Source organism: Enhydra lutris, unplaced genomic scaffold (genome assembly GCF_002288905.1).
Source record: "Enhydra lutris kenyoni isolate GAN:26980312 unplaced genomic scaffold, ASM228890v2 scaffoldscaffold7, whole genome shotgun sequence".
Classification (NCBI taxonomy): Eukaryota; Metazoa; Chordata; class Mammalia; order Carnivora; family Mustelidae; genus Enhydra; species Enhydra lutris.
This window is the reverse complement of record NW_019154091.1, coordinates 20,427,500-20,443,855: the sequence shown is the minus strand read 5'-3', so window position 1 is coordinate 20,443,855 and position 16,356 is coordinate 20,427,500. Positions and strand designations below refer to the sequence as shown.

The 16,356-nt window shown below is 37.0% G+C and overlaps 1 protein-coding gene across 2 annotated transcripts in view; it reads right to left on the bottom strand.

The window, feature by feature from the left end:
* Positions 1-16,186, bottom strand: part of LOC111142065 (PTPRF interacting protein alpha 2) — a 492,908-nt gene extending 476,722 nt beyond the window's left edge. Inside the window, exons 1-3 of one of the 2 annotated variants that reach the window (XM_022495008.1) lie at positions 16,109-16,186; positions 15,294-15,400; positions 10,878-11,128 (exon numbers count right to left, since the gene is read on the bottom strand). In XM_022495008.1, coding sequence (XP_022350716.1) covers positions 10,878-11,126 — 249 coding nt within the window. In that variant the 5' untranslated portion in view covers positions 11,127-11,128; positions 15,294-15,400; positions 16,109-16,186. Of the gene's footprint in view, positions 1-10,877; positions 11,129-15,293; positions 15,401-16,108 lie in introns of those variants that run through there. The other variant, XM_022495009.1, reaches the window with a different exon arrangement.
* Between the last annotated feature and the right edge of the window lie 170 nt (positions 16,187-16,356).

The following is a 16,356-nucleotide window of genomic DNA, read 5'->3' as shown; positions in this document are numbered from 1 at the left end:
ATATGGAGATTACAGATAATTTTCAGAAAGCAGAGTAGATGAAGTTTAGGGGGTGAATGCTCAGCTGGAGTGGTGAATTCAAGAGAAAATGAAGAAAATGTGGGGAGAATTGTGAAATAATAAGTGCATAGAATTTTTTTAATTTTGCTGTAAAAGGAAAGAAATGGGGTGGTGCCTTGGTAAGGTGAGGTTGTTAATAGAATTTTTTTGAGATGGGAGAAATATAAGAACATTGAATATTGTTGGTTATAACCCACTAAAGATGGATACACTGATGATGTAGGAAAAGAAGAGGGAAAGTTTTGTCCTGAAATAGCAAGAGGGAATGATTTCTGAACACATGAGAGGGAACTGCCTTTTTTCCAGGAACATGGACAGTTTATTACATTAGAGGTTAACAGGCAATGGAATAACAAGAGATAATCTTCGGTTATAAAGAATTTACAAATACACATGATATTCACTGGATTATAGGCCTTACCTTCTTATTACCACAATATATTCCTAGGAACCATAATTAGCCAAGGTTTTAAAATAAAGCATAGGGCTGCCTGGGTGGCTCAGTCATTAAGAGTCTGCCTTCGGCTCAGGTCATGATCCCAGGGTCCTAGGATCAAGCCCCGCATTCAGCTACCTGCTCGGAAGCCTGCCTCTCCCTCTTCCACTCCCCGTTTGAGTTCCCTCTCTCACTGTGTCTCTCTTTGTCAAATAAATAAATAAAATCTTAAAAGAAAAGAAAAGGAAGAAAAGACAGCATAGATATCAGCAACACTATACTATAAGCATAGAACCTCAGACAGAGTAGGCCCTAAAATATTTGTTGCATAAGTCATAATTATTGATTAAATGGTTATGATTAAATTAATAAAGTGAAAGTGTATGCCTTTTGTAATTATTTAAAATTAGCAAAAGTATTCAACATATTAGAGAGAACTAGAATTACCCTTTCATACATAAGTGAACAGAAGTCTCAGAAGTTCAGTGGTTTTCCTGTGTCGTGGGGTTTAGCAAAGCTGAAACTGAAATTCAGGTACTATTAATTTCTTGTTAAATACTTTTCCATGCAACCCATACTTTCTTGCTTATAAAAAGTATCTGATGGGCTATAAGGTATGCTCAATACATTAAAAGATAAAGTCATGGTATTATAAATATAAGGATTTGAGATCCTCAAATAATTGTATTTATATAATTATATGAACTCTAATAATATTTTCATATTTCATTCCTAATAACATTATTTGCCTTATTAAAACGTAGGAGTAGTCATGAGAAATACTTTCAATGGCCCATATGTCATAAAGAAGGGTTCCAGAGAAGCTTAATATTTCTTTATACCCAATGAGCATAATGAAATGAAGGAGATGGCTCAGAGTAAAACAAAAGTAAGCCATGAATAAAATCCTGGTGAGTACCACTTACCAACTGTGTGGTGTTGAACAAGTTACTTAACCTCTCTGTGCCTCGGTTGTATCATCTGAAAAATGGGAATAATAATAACGACCTCATTGGGATGTTTTGAGGATTAACTGAGATGATACATCTAACCAGTTTAATGAAAGAGCTGGATTCAGAAATCAATATTGTTGTATCTCCTGATTCCCTCAGATGAAAAAAATGAACCCCAAACGAAATTGCAGGCAAGTATCTTAGCTTTTCCGTTCATGCGTAGAAAATAAACTATCTGTCCTTTTGTTTGGAATTAAATACTCTACAATTTCCTAGTTCTAGTTCCATATAGGACTATGTAATATCACCCTAAGCTCCTATCCCACCTGAACCGCACCATTTTCACTCAGCTCAAACTTGTTTCAAGCTTTCAAGTCTGCAATGGAGGATATGGACACAGTGGTCTCCCTTTATGCTGACATCCTACACTCACAGCAACAGTTCCTGACCCTTCCAGAGTCAGAGCCTGGGGTTAAAACTGGAATGAAGGATCACAATGAAATGTGGCTGACACAGATGTCATCAATGGTCAGGGCTTTCTGAGTGCAATCGATGACCCTTCTTCTGGAGTAGATTCAAGACTTTCTCAAAGAACCCATCTTCCTCAGTTCTACTTGACTCACTCTCAGTTCCTTATTTGAAGTTAGTCCTCCAATTCGTCTCTCATTATTCAACACCTGGGGACATGGGGTTCAAAAAATTAATAACTTAACTTTTTTATTTATTTTATTTATTTTTTTTTTTCATTGGAGGACTTGCAAGTTTGCCTACCATGCAACCTTTAATCTACTACAGAGGCATGGGCATCTCTACCACAGCTGTGTCTTTTAGACATCCGACTCTATATCCTTCAACTTCTGGAGGAAATACATCAAGCTCTCTTAAGTGTTTTCCCTGAAGCTCCTCTCACTTGGTTCAACTGAAGGGTAATCACCCCATCCCTCATACATGGAATGGTAGATTATGCACAGGAAGCCAACAGTTCTCCAAAAAACTCCAGTCTCTCTTCTAGCTTTTCCACCTCAACATTTGTAGAGTCTTAAAATGGAGCTTGAACTAACGTTGGACTTATTCATTGGATTACGTCTTAGCACTTTCTGTGGATAAAGTCTTACAACTCACTTTTTTAGCTTCCCTTTAAAGAGAAAGAAAGACTCCAATTTGAATATCTGGATGCTTAAGTAAAGCCCAGCCTGGCATAGTGGGAGTGTTCAGAAATATCAGCTATTGCTGTTATTCATCATATCTTTATTATTTAAGATTTAAGGAGTGGCTAGATGAGGAGCTGCTCACAGAAAAAGAAATAAGGAAGAAAAAGCCAAAAAAAGGATTTAAAAACCGAGACAGTGTGGTGTCATAGAAGTTAAAAGAATAAGGTGTTTGGCTTTTTTTTGTTTTGTTTTGCTCTTTGAGAAGGGCACAATCACAGTGTCAAACTTTGCAGTGAATTTTAATAAAACATACCTACTGCATTCATCAACTGCTTACTGGTGATATCATTTTGAGCAGGGAGTTAGGGAGGGCCAGACTTCAGTTGCTCAAAGGTGAATAGAAAATGAAGAAACTGAGACAGTGAGAACAAACAAGTTGGGAAATGAAGTGTCAGGAAAAGAAAAGATAGATTGGTGGCTAAGCAGAGACATGGTGTTATGTGACTTTTTTGTTGGCCTTGTACTTTTCCTTTTAAGAAATAGATCTGAATATGTTAACTAAAAAAGAACAATTTGATAGAGCAAGAACAATTGAAGATAGTAGATACAGAGAAAAAATAATAATCAAAAGGACATGAGAATAAGGCATCAAAAATTTAGAGGAAGGTATTAGCCTTAACCAGAAAGGGCAATGCATAAGATTGGAGAATGGAAGTAAATGAAGAAGAGTATGAGAGTAAACAAGAGTATGGGGGTACATGGGAAAAGAATCAGTATTGAAAGACAACATAATGAGTAGCTAGAAAAGGAATGGTTACAAAAGAGTTAAGGACATGGGAATTATAAGATGAAATAATTAATAGCATTGCTTGGCACCGAGATGCCAAGGGGCATGAAGAAATGAAAGGATCACTAGATTTGCAAAATATGTATCCATTGGTAGCATACACAAGTATATCTTTAAGAGAATGATGATGATAAAAGCCTGATTATAGAGGTTAAAAAAGAGATATAAATAAAGTGATATAAATCATGAGATACAAAGGCTGTTTGTGAACACCATTTCATTTGGCCAGGGGAAAAATAACTAACTGGAGGCAAGAAAAGCACATTAAGAAAAGAGAATAACTACAATAAGAGGTAGCAAAAATATAGCATCTTTGATGGGAGTAAGAGATAAAATGTTTAGTGCCGTGGCATTAGGTTTCATTGGAAAGGAAAGAGCTCCATCCGGATGTTATCTTCTCAGCACAATACGAAGGGATGTTGTTTGACTTAATCAAGGGACATGTGAGATCGGCCATTGAGGAAGTGGAAAATTTGGGGAAACCATTTAGCAGAGTGTAGTTAAGAATTTTTTTTTTTTTTTTATAAAAAGGCCAAATCAAGGGACTTGCAAAATTTGATAAAGATTGCTGAAGGTAAAGATTTTTAGTACTTTCAATTTGTGCTAGTGTTCATTATTACACAGTAAAATTGTGCAGTTAAGGTTGGCTAAGGATAATGATGATAATATCTATAGTAATAATAACAGCATCAATAGGTGCACTTCACATTTATTGAGCATGTACTATCTGTGAAGCACTGAATTGATCATTTGACATGTTCCAGCTCATTTATTTCTCATAATGATCCTATGAGGCAGGTTCTATCATTGTTTGAATTAACTACTTTGACCAAAGTCATTGAGCTAGTAAGTTACAAGCCAAAAAAAAAGATATCTAGGTATTCTGTCTCCAAGATAAAAGTGACTCCTCTAAGTGTCACTTAAATGCTTTGTGTTTTAAAAATGTCAAATTATAAACATATTCCTGCTCTCCACAAGTAGCCTCTTTCAACTTAATTTCTCTTCAGGGTATACTACTAGCACACCCCAATTTATGAAAAATGCCTCCTGACATTTTTAAATGTTCAGGGTTTCAGAAGCATATACGCACACCTCTTTTCAACCATGCCCAGGAGAAGATATCATCCCTCTTTCCAATTAAGGAAATAGAGTTTCAGAGAAGTCAAGTTACTTACCAACAGTCCCTCAGCTAATAAGTGGAAGAACTCCAATTCAAATTCAGATCTTCTGACTCAACTTCAAATCCTTGGCCACTCAGTTCATTACCAATCCTTGTGTATCCTTTCTCCTCAATATTATTTCCATTTCTATTGTCTTTCTTAGATTGAAGACTCACAATCTTATTTCAAATTCCCACAACCTTCTAGAATTATTACATTATCACAATAAGCTCTCCTTAATACAATAATGGCCCAAATGACTCTTTTAGCTTATATTTGTGGTACAACAATTGCAGTGGTGATCCTTGTGCTCCAACCCTCCCTATAATTTTGTTATGTAATTTTGTATTGCATTCCACTCTGTATCTAGGCTTGACCATGAAATATTACCAAAAGAAGACTCAAGCGAAAGCTTAAAAAGCACTTGCTTATTTCTGCTTTGCTCTTACTCTTCTTCCATGACCATGAACCTGCCAGGGCTGGCCTATTGCAGGATTACGCACATGGATAGAGCTGAGTGGTCCCAGTTGGTCCAGCCAACGTCATTCTGGATCAGACAATAGCCAGTTAACATCCAGCTAACTGAGCCAGCCTTCAGCTAACCAATGGCATAAATGAGCTAGCCAAGATCAACCAATCCAAGTCAAGATCAGCTGCATTCCATTAACCCAAAATTTTGTATGAGATTTGACAGTGTAGTTTTCTGTTGTCACATAATTTTATTTTTTTAAGTTTTTATTAAAATTTCAGCTAGTTAACATACGTGTGTTATATTAGTTTCAGGTGTACAATATAGTGGTTCAACATTTCCATACAATGCCAATGCTCATCAAAGTGCACACCTTAATCTCCATCACCTATTTAAATCCATCCCCCCAACCACCTCTCTTCTAGTAACTATCAGTTTGTTCACTACTGTTAAGAATCTCTTTCTTATTTTGCCTCTTTCTCTCTTTTTTCCCCTTTGCTTTTTTGTTTTGTTTCTTAAATTCAACATTTGAGTGAAATCATATAGTATTTGTCTTTCTATATAGTTTAATTTTATTTTTTTAAAGATTTTATTTATTTGACAGATCACAAGTAGGCAGAAGGGCAGGCAGAGAGAGAGGAGGAAGCAGGCTCCCTGCTGAGCAGAGAGCCTGATGTGGGGCTCAATCCCAGGACTCTGGAATCATAACCCAAGCCGAAGGCAGAGGCTTTAACCCACTGAGCCACCCAGGTGCCCCTATATAGTTTAATTTTAGCAATAGCTAGCTGATGAGTACATTATGTAATCCATCCTAATTCAAAATGGCAGAATGATATTCCTCCATTATTACCTCATCACCAGTTCACTCAAAATTCTACTGATCATTCTATATACACACACCTATTATTTACTGTCACCGTACATATGAACAGGTCATATTCCTGCACTGCCACTCCTACCCTACAACTCTTTGACAAACAAATCTGTCAGTTATTCTCCTTATTTAATTCCAATTTAGTCTTAGAAAACAAAAACAAGGGCACCTGGGTGGCTCAGTGGACTAAGCCTCTGCTTTCGGTTCAGGTCATGATATCAGGGTCCTGGGATCTAGCCCTGCATGGGCTCTCTGCTCAGCAGGAAGCCTGCTTCCCCCTCCCCCTCTGTCTGCCTCTCTGCCTACTTGTGACCTCTCTCTCTGTCAAATAAATATATAAAATCTTTAAAACACACACACAAACAAAAGCAAAAACCAGGTATGTGGCTAGTTCATCTGTCTCCTTTGTGAAAATTAGGAACCTCAAGCCTAGCTTAGAAAGAAGAATATAGACTGAACTTCAGTCCCCCAAAAGTCTTTAAGAGGACCTATGTACAGCTCTACTATTCCACAGAGAATATCCTTGAATTCTTTCCAGTGTTTTTAAAAAATATTTTATCTATTTATATAACACACAGAGAGAGAGAGAACATAAGCAGGGGGAGCAGCAGAGGGAGAGGGAGATCATGACCTGAGCCGAAGGCAGACACTTAATGAACTGAGCCACCAAGGGGTTCCTCCAAAATTTTTTGAAAATACCTCTTTACGATCACTTTCCACATGAAACTTTCTGTATTTAATCATAAGTCAATATTACAGCTCAAAACTTTTTCAGTACTTCTGTAAACTTCTGGTACTATATTAATTTGGATCAATTTATATATTTTTTCTAAGCAAGCCTATTTCCTGCATTCTCTGGGAGCCAAATTATGTTCTTTTTATTCCCTATCCCCTTTACAAATATATGTAACCATTTAATAACATACAGAAGACCCTCAATATATGCTAAATAAAGTGCTACAGAGAAATTATAAACTTCTATAAATAATGACTTTTTTTATTAGTGAGAAAGTGAGAAAACCCACTTCCCATACTTTCCTTTAAATATTCTGACTAAGCATATTAGTAATTGACAAATATCTGTCCTGCTTTAAAAAATTTTAAAACTATTTGGTCAATATAACTAGTAAATTATTTTAATGCTCATTGACATACATATACAGAAATTAATTTATCTTTTGGCATTCCGGATCAACAGACAAAAGTCTTTTCATATTTAATTCATTACAAATTAATTAGTTCTTACTTGTATTATTTTCTCTAATCATCACAAACTACCCTGTGAGGTGTTAGTATTCACTGATTTTTGTAGCCTGGAAATTTGAAGTCCTGATGCAAGTCAATGATGTATGAAAGAATCAGAGTACAACCTAGACCTTCCTATTTCAAGTTTATCGCTCCTTCTCCATCCAAAGTAATATGCATTTACTTCGGGTTTTACTTTGAAAGCCCTCACTATAGACCTGGTACTCCACTGGTTCAGAGCATGGTAGATGATTTTGATACGTTCCTATTCTTAAGGAGCATATAGTCTAGGTTGGGAAATGGGCATGTAAGCAGATAATTTAATGATAAAATGGGAAATGATAAAGCTAAGGAACACAAGGTTTCAGAGAAGGCTTCCTGGAAGAGATGAAGTCTTGGTTAAGATGAGAAGTGAGGCAAAGACATTGGTGAAGAACATTATGGGCACAGAGATGAATATGCGTGAAGAAGATAGAGGAAAAGCGTGAAGTTTCATGGCCTGCAAAAGCATGACATTTGTGTATTATTCAAACACATGGCATGACACATTTGCTAAAGTGGAAATGTTAGGAGAAAGGAGATGGAAAAAGAAGGAAGATTGGGACCAGGTGCAAAAAAAAAAAAAAGGCAGAAAAGAATAGAGATTTGAGAATTATTCAAGAGATTAAAAACAATACGGCCCAATGATGACTGAGTTTAGGACTTTCAGTGTCTGGCTGTGGAGACTGAGCACCATATTTTGGGTAGGAAATAGAAGACTGAGGACAACTGAGTTTGAGGCACATTGAATCTGAGGTTCTATGGAACATTTAAATGCATCTGTGCATAACAAAGGTAGAAAATTGAGTGTGTAGCTTAGAAACACCAGGCCTGGTGATACGGAATTACTAGTACTCTTTAAATACCCAATCACATATGAAAAATTAAACACTATGGCTACAAAAAAACTTTATTTACATGGTTAAGATTGTTAAAATCATTGCTACATTGTTCATAAAGAAATGTTCAGAGAGAAAGTGTCTACAGCAAAGCACCAAATCACCAACACCTACAAGTACTGTATAAAACATAATATGTCATAAAGTTTGACGCTGCTTTGAATTCTAGCCCATGTTTGTGACAATAATTTTCATTTTTATTTTATTGTAGTTTCCAATTTGACATGCTTTATTTATGCCTCAAAACTTACATTTATAGTTATTTTCTCCGCTCAGCTAAATATCCAATGCAATGCCACCAAACAGCATAGTCACACTGCTCACAAAATAGTCAAAAAGATTCAAAGGTACCAATTAAAGAAGAATATCCCTCTATTGCTTGCAGAAAACCTACAGCCCTTAAGGTACAGATTAGATTATTAAAAACTTTCTTTAAAAATATGACAGCACCAAAAAAAATATGACAGGACCATCACTTTCTTTAAGGACCTGTGGATTACTAGCGTTACTCAAATATTTATAATAGTATATTTATAATAGTAAAATGCAAATCAATATTGAAAAAATCTCAATGTATTTGTAAAAGACTTTGGAACTATGTCTATCTAAATGGTTCAGAATCCATAACCTATAATTCCAAAACCCATACACTTTGAAAACTGTTATTTTATTTTTATTTTTAAGTGTGTTGCAAACTTGATTGGTACAAAACTAAACCTGTACTAACATGAGAGATTTATGGTCTTTATTTTTCCCATGCAATAAGAATATTCAAAGAATTCTCTTCAGAGATGAAAATGTATAATTATGGGGTGCTTCCCCAAATCCATCTGGAGAAGTGTTCCATAATTCACATTATATACATACAAAAAAATCAAGAAAATTCTGAATTTTAAAATACAACTGACACCAGGGGTTTTGAATAAGAGATTGCAGACCAGTATAATTAAAATTCAAAACTTAAAAGTTTAGATTTTACTATAATCAAGATATTCGATATGACAGAACTGCTGGAATTTATTTAATGTTGTACCTTTAAGAATAGATTTATTTGTAAAACATAGTATGTATGAAACCATTTCCAGTTTTCTCCTCTTTTCCCCAAAAATATCTTGTTCACTCATTTTTTTTTTTACAGACAAAGAAACAACTTAAACACTTAAATTATTCCTAGAATCATTTTGATAGATTTAGGATCCAAATTGACAGTATCAGGCTTGACTAAGATACACAAAGATAATGCGGGAGGGATATATGCATAGTCCTACATGTAGGACCAAGGAATCAACTTTTAATAAGAGTTTAGGGAAATAGGAACTCATGTAGCATTTATGCAACTCAATCATAAACTTCAGATGACCACTGTCCCAGGGCATACTGAAAGTACGTTGAACCTGCCCTCGTGTATAATGTAATCCTAGGCTTCCTTAATAAAGCACTCTATCCAGAAAGAAAAATGATTGCTCATTCTGTGCTTATCACAGAAGATAATGAACAGTGTGAGGGGTTCAGGAGCCAATTTAACACCATTAAGCAACTCAGATAATCTCAAAGGAGAGTAAGCATGATGGTGATCTCTCAAAAATCACCTTACGAAGAACAGTTGCAAAGACTGAAATGTCAACCTTGAAAAATATAATAATTGGTGAAGCTATGATAATTATCTTTTGAAGTGAATCAACACTTCCTATGTATTTAAACAAACCAGTGAGAGTTACTGAAAATAGTATTATATCTTAACATAAGACAAACTGACTGAAAATGAAAAGGACTGGAACAGGGGTTCTTCATATACAGTTATAGGGTTATTGGATAGAGATGTCATAAATGGCTCTAGATGATTCTTTCCATTCTGAGAGTCTTCAATATCTCAACATCACACTTCAAGTTAATAGTACAGCTGGGTTTAGAAGTTTATCAACTTTGCTTATATAACCTTTAATATTTATGAAAAGATATTTGCTACAAGATACAACTTTATGGAGGGAGGTCAACTCTTCAATATTTCTATACTATCCTTATAGTAGAGGGCCAATTGAATTTATATTCAAAAGAAAAACATAGTGTATTGAGGTGATTATTAAAAATCTCATTCGTATTCTATAATCTTTCTCATATCTAAAACACACACAAGTGTTCTATTCTTAAATAAGAAGACTGAGTCTCAATATTAACTTAGTATATAAATAAGCTTGAAATCCTTAAAATTGTATCTTTTCCTATAAAATAAGATTCTCGACAAGCATATATTTTAAAATACCCAATCTAACAATTTTAAGTTTGTGAGAATAAGGCTTAAGTTTTGCCTTTTCTCTATTTCCCTAGATATATTTTAAGGAAACTGGTTGAAATGTTTTCTGAGAAGAGGGAATAATACATGGATAATTCCAGGAATTTTTGAGCAGGTGTTAGGCATTTTTAAAGAAAGACAAATAAAATATAATTAGACAGTAGACTTGCTGATCAACAGCTGATAGGCCTATCAAAACATACAGATAAAATTTTCAAAAAAAGAGAGAGGAGACAGGAACTCAGCCTTCACACCCACCATCACCAATGTACCATAAATTTGAGGTAAGACTTTTGTGTGAACTAATAATTCTTTTATTTTTCTCACCAAAACATGCACATGATACAATTTAAGGGAAAAGATAATTATAAGACTAGAGATAAAGCAAAGCTTATTTAAGTCTTGTCACTTTCGCAATTGCAATAGGAAGGACAAATACTACCAGGAAGCATACCTGTGGCAGGGCTGAATTGAGCTGTCGCTGGAGGGAATCTCTGTCATAGATGACATCCTGCAGTCTTTGCTGAGCAAGTGAGAGGCTTTCTTGGGTCTCCCGAAGGGTGTCTAGTAGACGGTCCCTTTCATCTAGCATATTCACCATCAGCTGCTCAAAATGGGAGTCTGAGTCCGAGCCACTGCTTTGGGACCCCCTTTGGCTCATTGGGGTGTCCTCATTAATCGTGGGCATCACTTCACACATCATTGCTTAAAGGAAGTAAAGGGGAGGGAAGTCTTAGTAAAGAAACAACCTGACCTTCGACTCACCAAATTCTGCACTCATTAACCCAATTGTCTCTTTTTTTTCCTCCTACCCCCGTCCCAACTCCAACCACACTAAATATTTTGAATTCAATGAAATATGATCCATTGACTCCCTCTAATCTGTATCCTTCTCTTTTACTGATAATGTATAAAGCTCCTACCTACAAAATATACGTTGGTTTCACCTACTTCTCAAAGATTTGTGGGGTTTTTTTCATGACTTATTCCTCCAATTCAATTCAGAGTAATACATTATTCAACATACTAGTTGATCACCATTCTACCCCCATAAGTTGACAAATGTTTTAGAGAAAATACCACCATCTTACCCTTATTTGTTATATTTTAAAAGCAAGTACAGTGTCTGGCACTTTATGGGTAGAAAGAAAATGATTTTTGAATGACTTCAATAATTGAATGAATTAATGTTCACCCTTGAATTTAGGGCATCTACAAATAGTTAAATATTTATTTTATATAATAACCAGTTTTTAAATTTTTTTCAGATTTTATCAATAGGTTTTTTTTCTTACCAACTAGTTGAAAGTTTCTTGACTTTACAACTCCCATTTTATCACTTTTATGGACTCTCTGACTAAATTGTTAAGGTGATCTACACAGAAGAGATAAAGTGATTCTGACTACATTGAATATAAACTTTAGGAAATAGACTGAGGTGCATACGTTGGTTTAGGTTATTATACTGCTAGTTGGCCTTAATATTCTTTTGTTTCCTGAGAACTGCATTGTCTGTTTTCCATCGAAACAATACAAACTAACACTCAATATTCCAGAAAACAGAAACCATAAATTACATTAGCTAATGTAGTTACTTCACATCTCAGCTGTTAATCACAAACTTCTAGTCATGAAATAAATGAACTATTTTTTAAATCACTTATTAACTTGATTTATAACAGACAACAGACTTTAAGATGCAACACTGATCTACTGTATGGCATTTTAAAAATCGGAAATTATCCCATTTTTTCTTTTATCTTCTATCTTACGTTCAAGAAAGAATCAAACCCATCTCAATTTCAGTTGTTGTACTGAGGCCAGAAGCTATTAATTAGAGGGCTTGGTTTTGCAGAAGGCTTATGTGGAGAAATGCTGGTTTGGCTGTTGATCCTGAAGCATTCTTTGGTTTTATAATGCAAGGTCAATTCATTTTTCTGCCTATATATTCCTGTCCCTGGGGGAAATATTTCTGGTGATATAGTCAAATAAAATGTCAAGACCTAACAGCTCAATAGTTAATTACTATTATGTGATTCTTCAAATAAATTGGGTTATTTATTTGAGGGCCCACTGAAAACTAGGAGAAACTTTTTAAAAGATAAGAGGAAAGTATTTTATTACTGATATCCTATGTAAAAAAAAAAAAAAAGAGGGGGTATGAATTTTAGGATAATTTAAGATAGTACTTTGAATTATTGCTCATCACTCAAAACACTGGGCTACCTGAAGGCAAATATTTGACTTGTTAATCACCCTAAATAGGTAACAGAATAGGTATGTGAGATGTATTTAAATGCACATGCGAGTGTGCATGCATGCACGTGTACACACACACACACACACACACCCACACATTGTTACTGTCACTAACCAGCTAATGATGAAAAGAGGGTATTTTTTTGTATTTTTCTCCATTTGAATTTTATTTAAACATTATCACAAAGCTGGAAAAAGGAGACTCTTTTCTAACTGCTATACATTTTCTTTACATTAATTGAAAAGGAATTAGGAAAAAATGTTCTAACACATTGGAATATTAAAAACAATTAGTTCACATGCCATGCATGAGAATCTACACACTGAACAGCTGTGTCATTCTGAGAAATCATTACCAAGAGCCAATGTGTTTCTTTTTGACATTTAAGGTTAAAACAAAATAGTGGGAGAGGAAATGATAGCACTGACAATTTGTGCCAAAACACTTGCAAGGCTTACATCTTGGGGTTAGTTAAACATTCTTAAATCTCTATTTTAAGTCATATCCCTCTTGGAAAAAAGCCATTAGCACATCTTCACTCTGAATTACTTATAAAAAGGTTTAAATTCCAAGGAAAAGCATAACTGCAGTGATTACCTCAGCTACAATTTCCTTCTGAATACAGGACCCTAATTCTAACAAAGGCATGTTGCCACCATGAGATAATAAACATTCACAAACTTTAGGTTCTCATATCAGTATAAAAGCTGGTCCCCCATTTCGTCAGTCCAAAGATGCTATGGTGAGAAGCAGCTTAGGGACTTAGGGTCTTAGTCTATTAATTCTACACTCAACTTGATTCAATTCCACTCCTGCAGCATTGGAACCAGAACAAATCACATCACCTCTCAAAACTTCAGTTTTCTCTTCTGTAGCGATATGAACCCATGATTTTATTTTTAAACAAGCCCATTGTAAGACTCCAATAGAATGCCTGAGATCACACAGTAAAATTTAAAGGGCAATTACAAATACAAGTATTTATTTATTTTATAAGGTGACCAACATTCACCTTGGCAGAAAGAATATTGTGCCTTTATGATTCATTCTGATCCCATGCCTAAAGTTTTAATTCCAGTGCATACTCTGAACTCTCCAAAGCCAACTGGGAAAAATCAAAGTTACTAAATGCTAAAGTTACTTAGGAAATAAAATGTATTCATCTGTTTTTGTCTTCACCCAGTCAAACCAAATGAGTTAAAATCTTCTCATCAAAACTAGGAGGAAAAAATTTTCTACAAAAAATAAAGGTCACTTTCATGAACTAGCTTAGTTCTTGCATTAGAAAGCGGATTCTAATATAAATTACAAACTAGTTGTATAACCCTGAAGATAGAGTATAACCTATTTCTGAAATGTATATTTAGATATTAAAATCAATTAAAAATCTACATTCAATGTTCAACACCCTCTTATAGAATGGACAATATCTGAAGTAACTTCAGATGCTCAGAGGCGATTTACCTTCTATCTACTCCATCCTCATATTCCACTTTTAACTTTCACAACCATTTTCAGTATTAAAAATTGTATTGTATCACATAATTCCTGAAAAACCAGGAAGGACATCCTAAGAGCTCACTTTGATATTTGCCTTTCGGGCACCCCTCCCCAAAGTCAATTGGATATATGAATTGTTATCCTTTTCTAAATGTTGCTTTTTTTTTTTCATTAAATTACTGAAGGTTTTAAGACCTAGTTAGAGATATTGTTTATTTTGTTACGAAAGGAAAAAAATAATAAAATATCTGGTTGGTTTAATTATCCTGGTGCTTAAATTTAGCTTGAAGAATCTGATACCAGGAAAACCAACTCCCTTACTCTTAGCACATAACCTTGACTATCTTCCAAATCTCTCAGATTTCAAAATAAAAGTTTTGAATGCCCGCTGGAGTCATCACCCAAGGGCTTTCAAGATCCAATGTGTTTCTTAGCAATATATGTCTCTGAAGCAGTACCTATCCAGATACGATAGTGTCACAAAAGGCTTTTTTTCTGTCAATGAATCACTTCATAAAATCAGATCCCTGGGATTTAGACCCTCCTACAGGCAAAGATGCAATTATTCTCGGTAGTTAGTTTCCTCTTCAAAGATTGAGTCTTAAGAACCAACCCAGCTCCACCTCAGTTAACCCACAAGGAGTAATTCGGTGAGAGAAATCCTAGCCATTGTCTGATTACATTACATGAATATTCCTCCTCCTATTTAACTCTTTGAAATCCCCTGTCTTCAGGAAATATTAGTATCACCTCTAATGGAAGCATTTTGCACTTTCTTTACAGATGGCCAAGAGCCAGCTCTAGCCACAGGGCTGGACAGTTCTGTCTCAGCCACACCCCCACCCCACCACCACCCTGAAGTTGACTTCATAATTTCCACACCAGAATTCTTTATCTCTCACCCAAAAAGAGAGAGCCAAGTAGGGAGGAGGTGGAGAAATAGGAGAAGGGAGAGGATGGGGGTGGAAAGCAAAAAGGTATGGAGCAGTAATTGGCAAGGAGGAATTTGCATCTCATCTTCCCTGGGGGCGGGGTGGGGCCGGGGAGGAGGGGGGGTGGGAAAAAATAGAGCAGAAGGTAAACCTTGTAACTCAAACACAGTTTCTGTACCTAAGGTCTGTAATTTCGGGTCCTGCTTCTTCAATTGATCAATGACAACCGCAGTCTCAGGCTTGACGAGAGGGTTAGCTCACACCCGGCACTCCTGGACCATTTCCCTAGCAACCGGAGGAGAAAGGCAGCTTAGACACTCGCGTGCCCCGGCGCCCTCCCGGAACTTGCCCCGGCTGGGTGGCGTGGCAGCAACCCGGCATCTTCCCGCGGCTCCGTCAGCAGCCAAAAGGAGAAGCGTCCATCGGAAAAATGGCATATTACAAATTTTGCTTTGGGAAGCAGAGCTCGGTTCAGACCATTGTCAAAAGGAGGAGAGGGGGAGGCGGCTCTTAAAGCAGTAGCGGCCCCTTTGCCCGAGCAGCCTCGACTCCCCGCGTGCAGCTGGAGCCCCGGGGCGGGGAGCCGGGAGCTGGGGACCGGGTTTGACTTACAGAAACTTAACCAAGCGACGCTGCTCCCCCTCCGCGCCCAGGCCACCGAGAGGGTGTCCCTCCAAACGGGAGCTTTGGGGAAAGGCGTGAGGAGCATCTGGAAGGGAAGTTCTCCCCCCAGCTCCCCTCCCGGAGCTCCTCCGGAGTTCATGGCTAACGTCGGGAGTTGGCAAGCTACAGGGAAGCGAGTCCCCAGGGATGCGGGAAGCACGACCGGTCCTCTCCTGGCCCCCAGACTATTTCTGCGCTAGGGCGTCTCACTGAACTCAAAAGGGGCGCCTCTTCTCCGGAAAGGCAAGCAGTCGGCCCCCCACACCCAGTTTCTCCTCCCAGCCTCTTTGCAAGCCTCGCCGCTTGCATCAGTCGGCCGGAGGAACCAACCTGCTGGGAGCCGGTGCGGACGCTACAGCATCTTCTCGCCTCACTTGCCTCGTGCTGTGGCTGCTGCTGCTCCTCCTCCTCCGTCTTTCCCCCTCCTCCTCCTTGGCAGCCGCCACCTCCTCTTCCTCTGGAACAAGGGCTTCCCCTGGAAGCTGCTGCAGTGGTTTCCACCGGCCCTTAAATAAATTCTGAAGTAATCACGTCTTTGCTCTCCTCCTCACGCACACGCGCTCGCGGATACACACGAC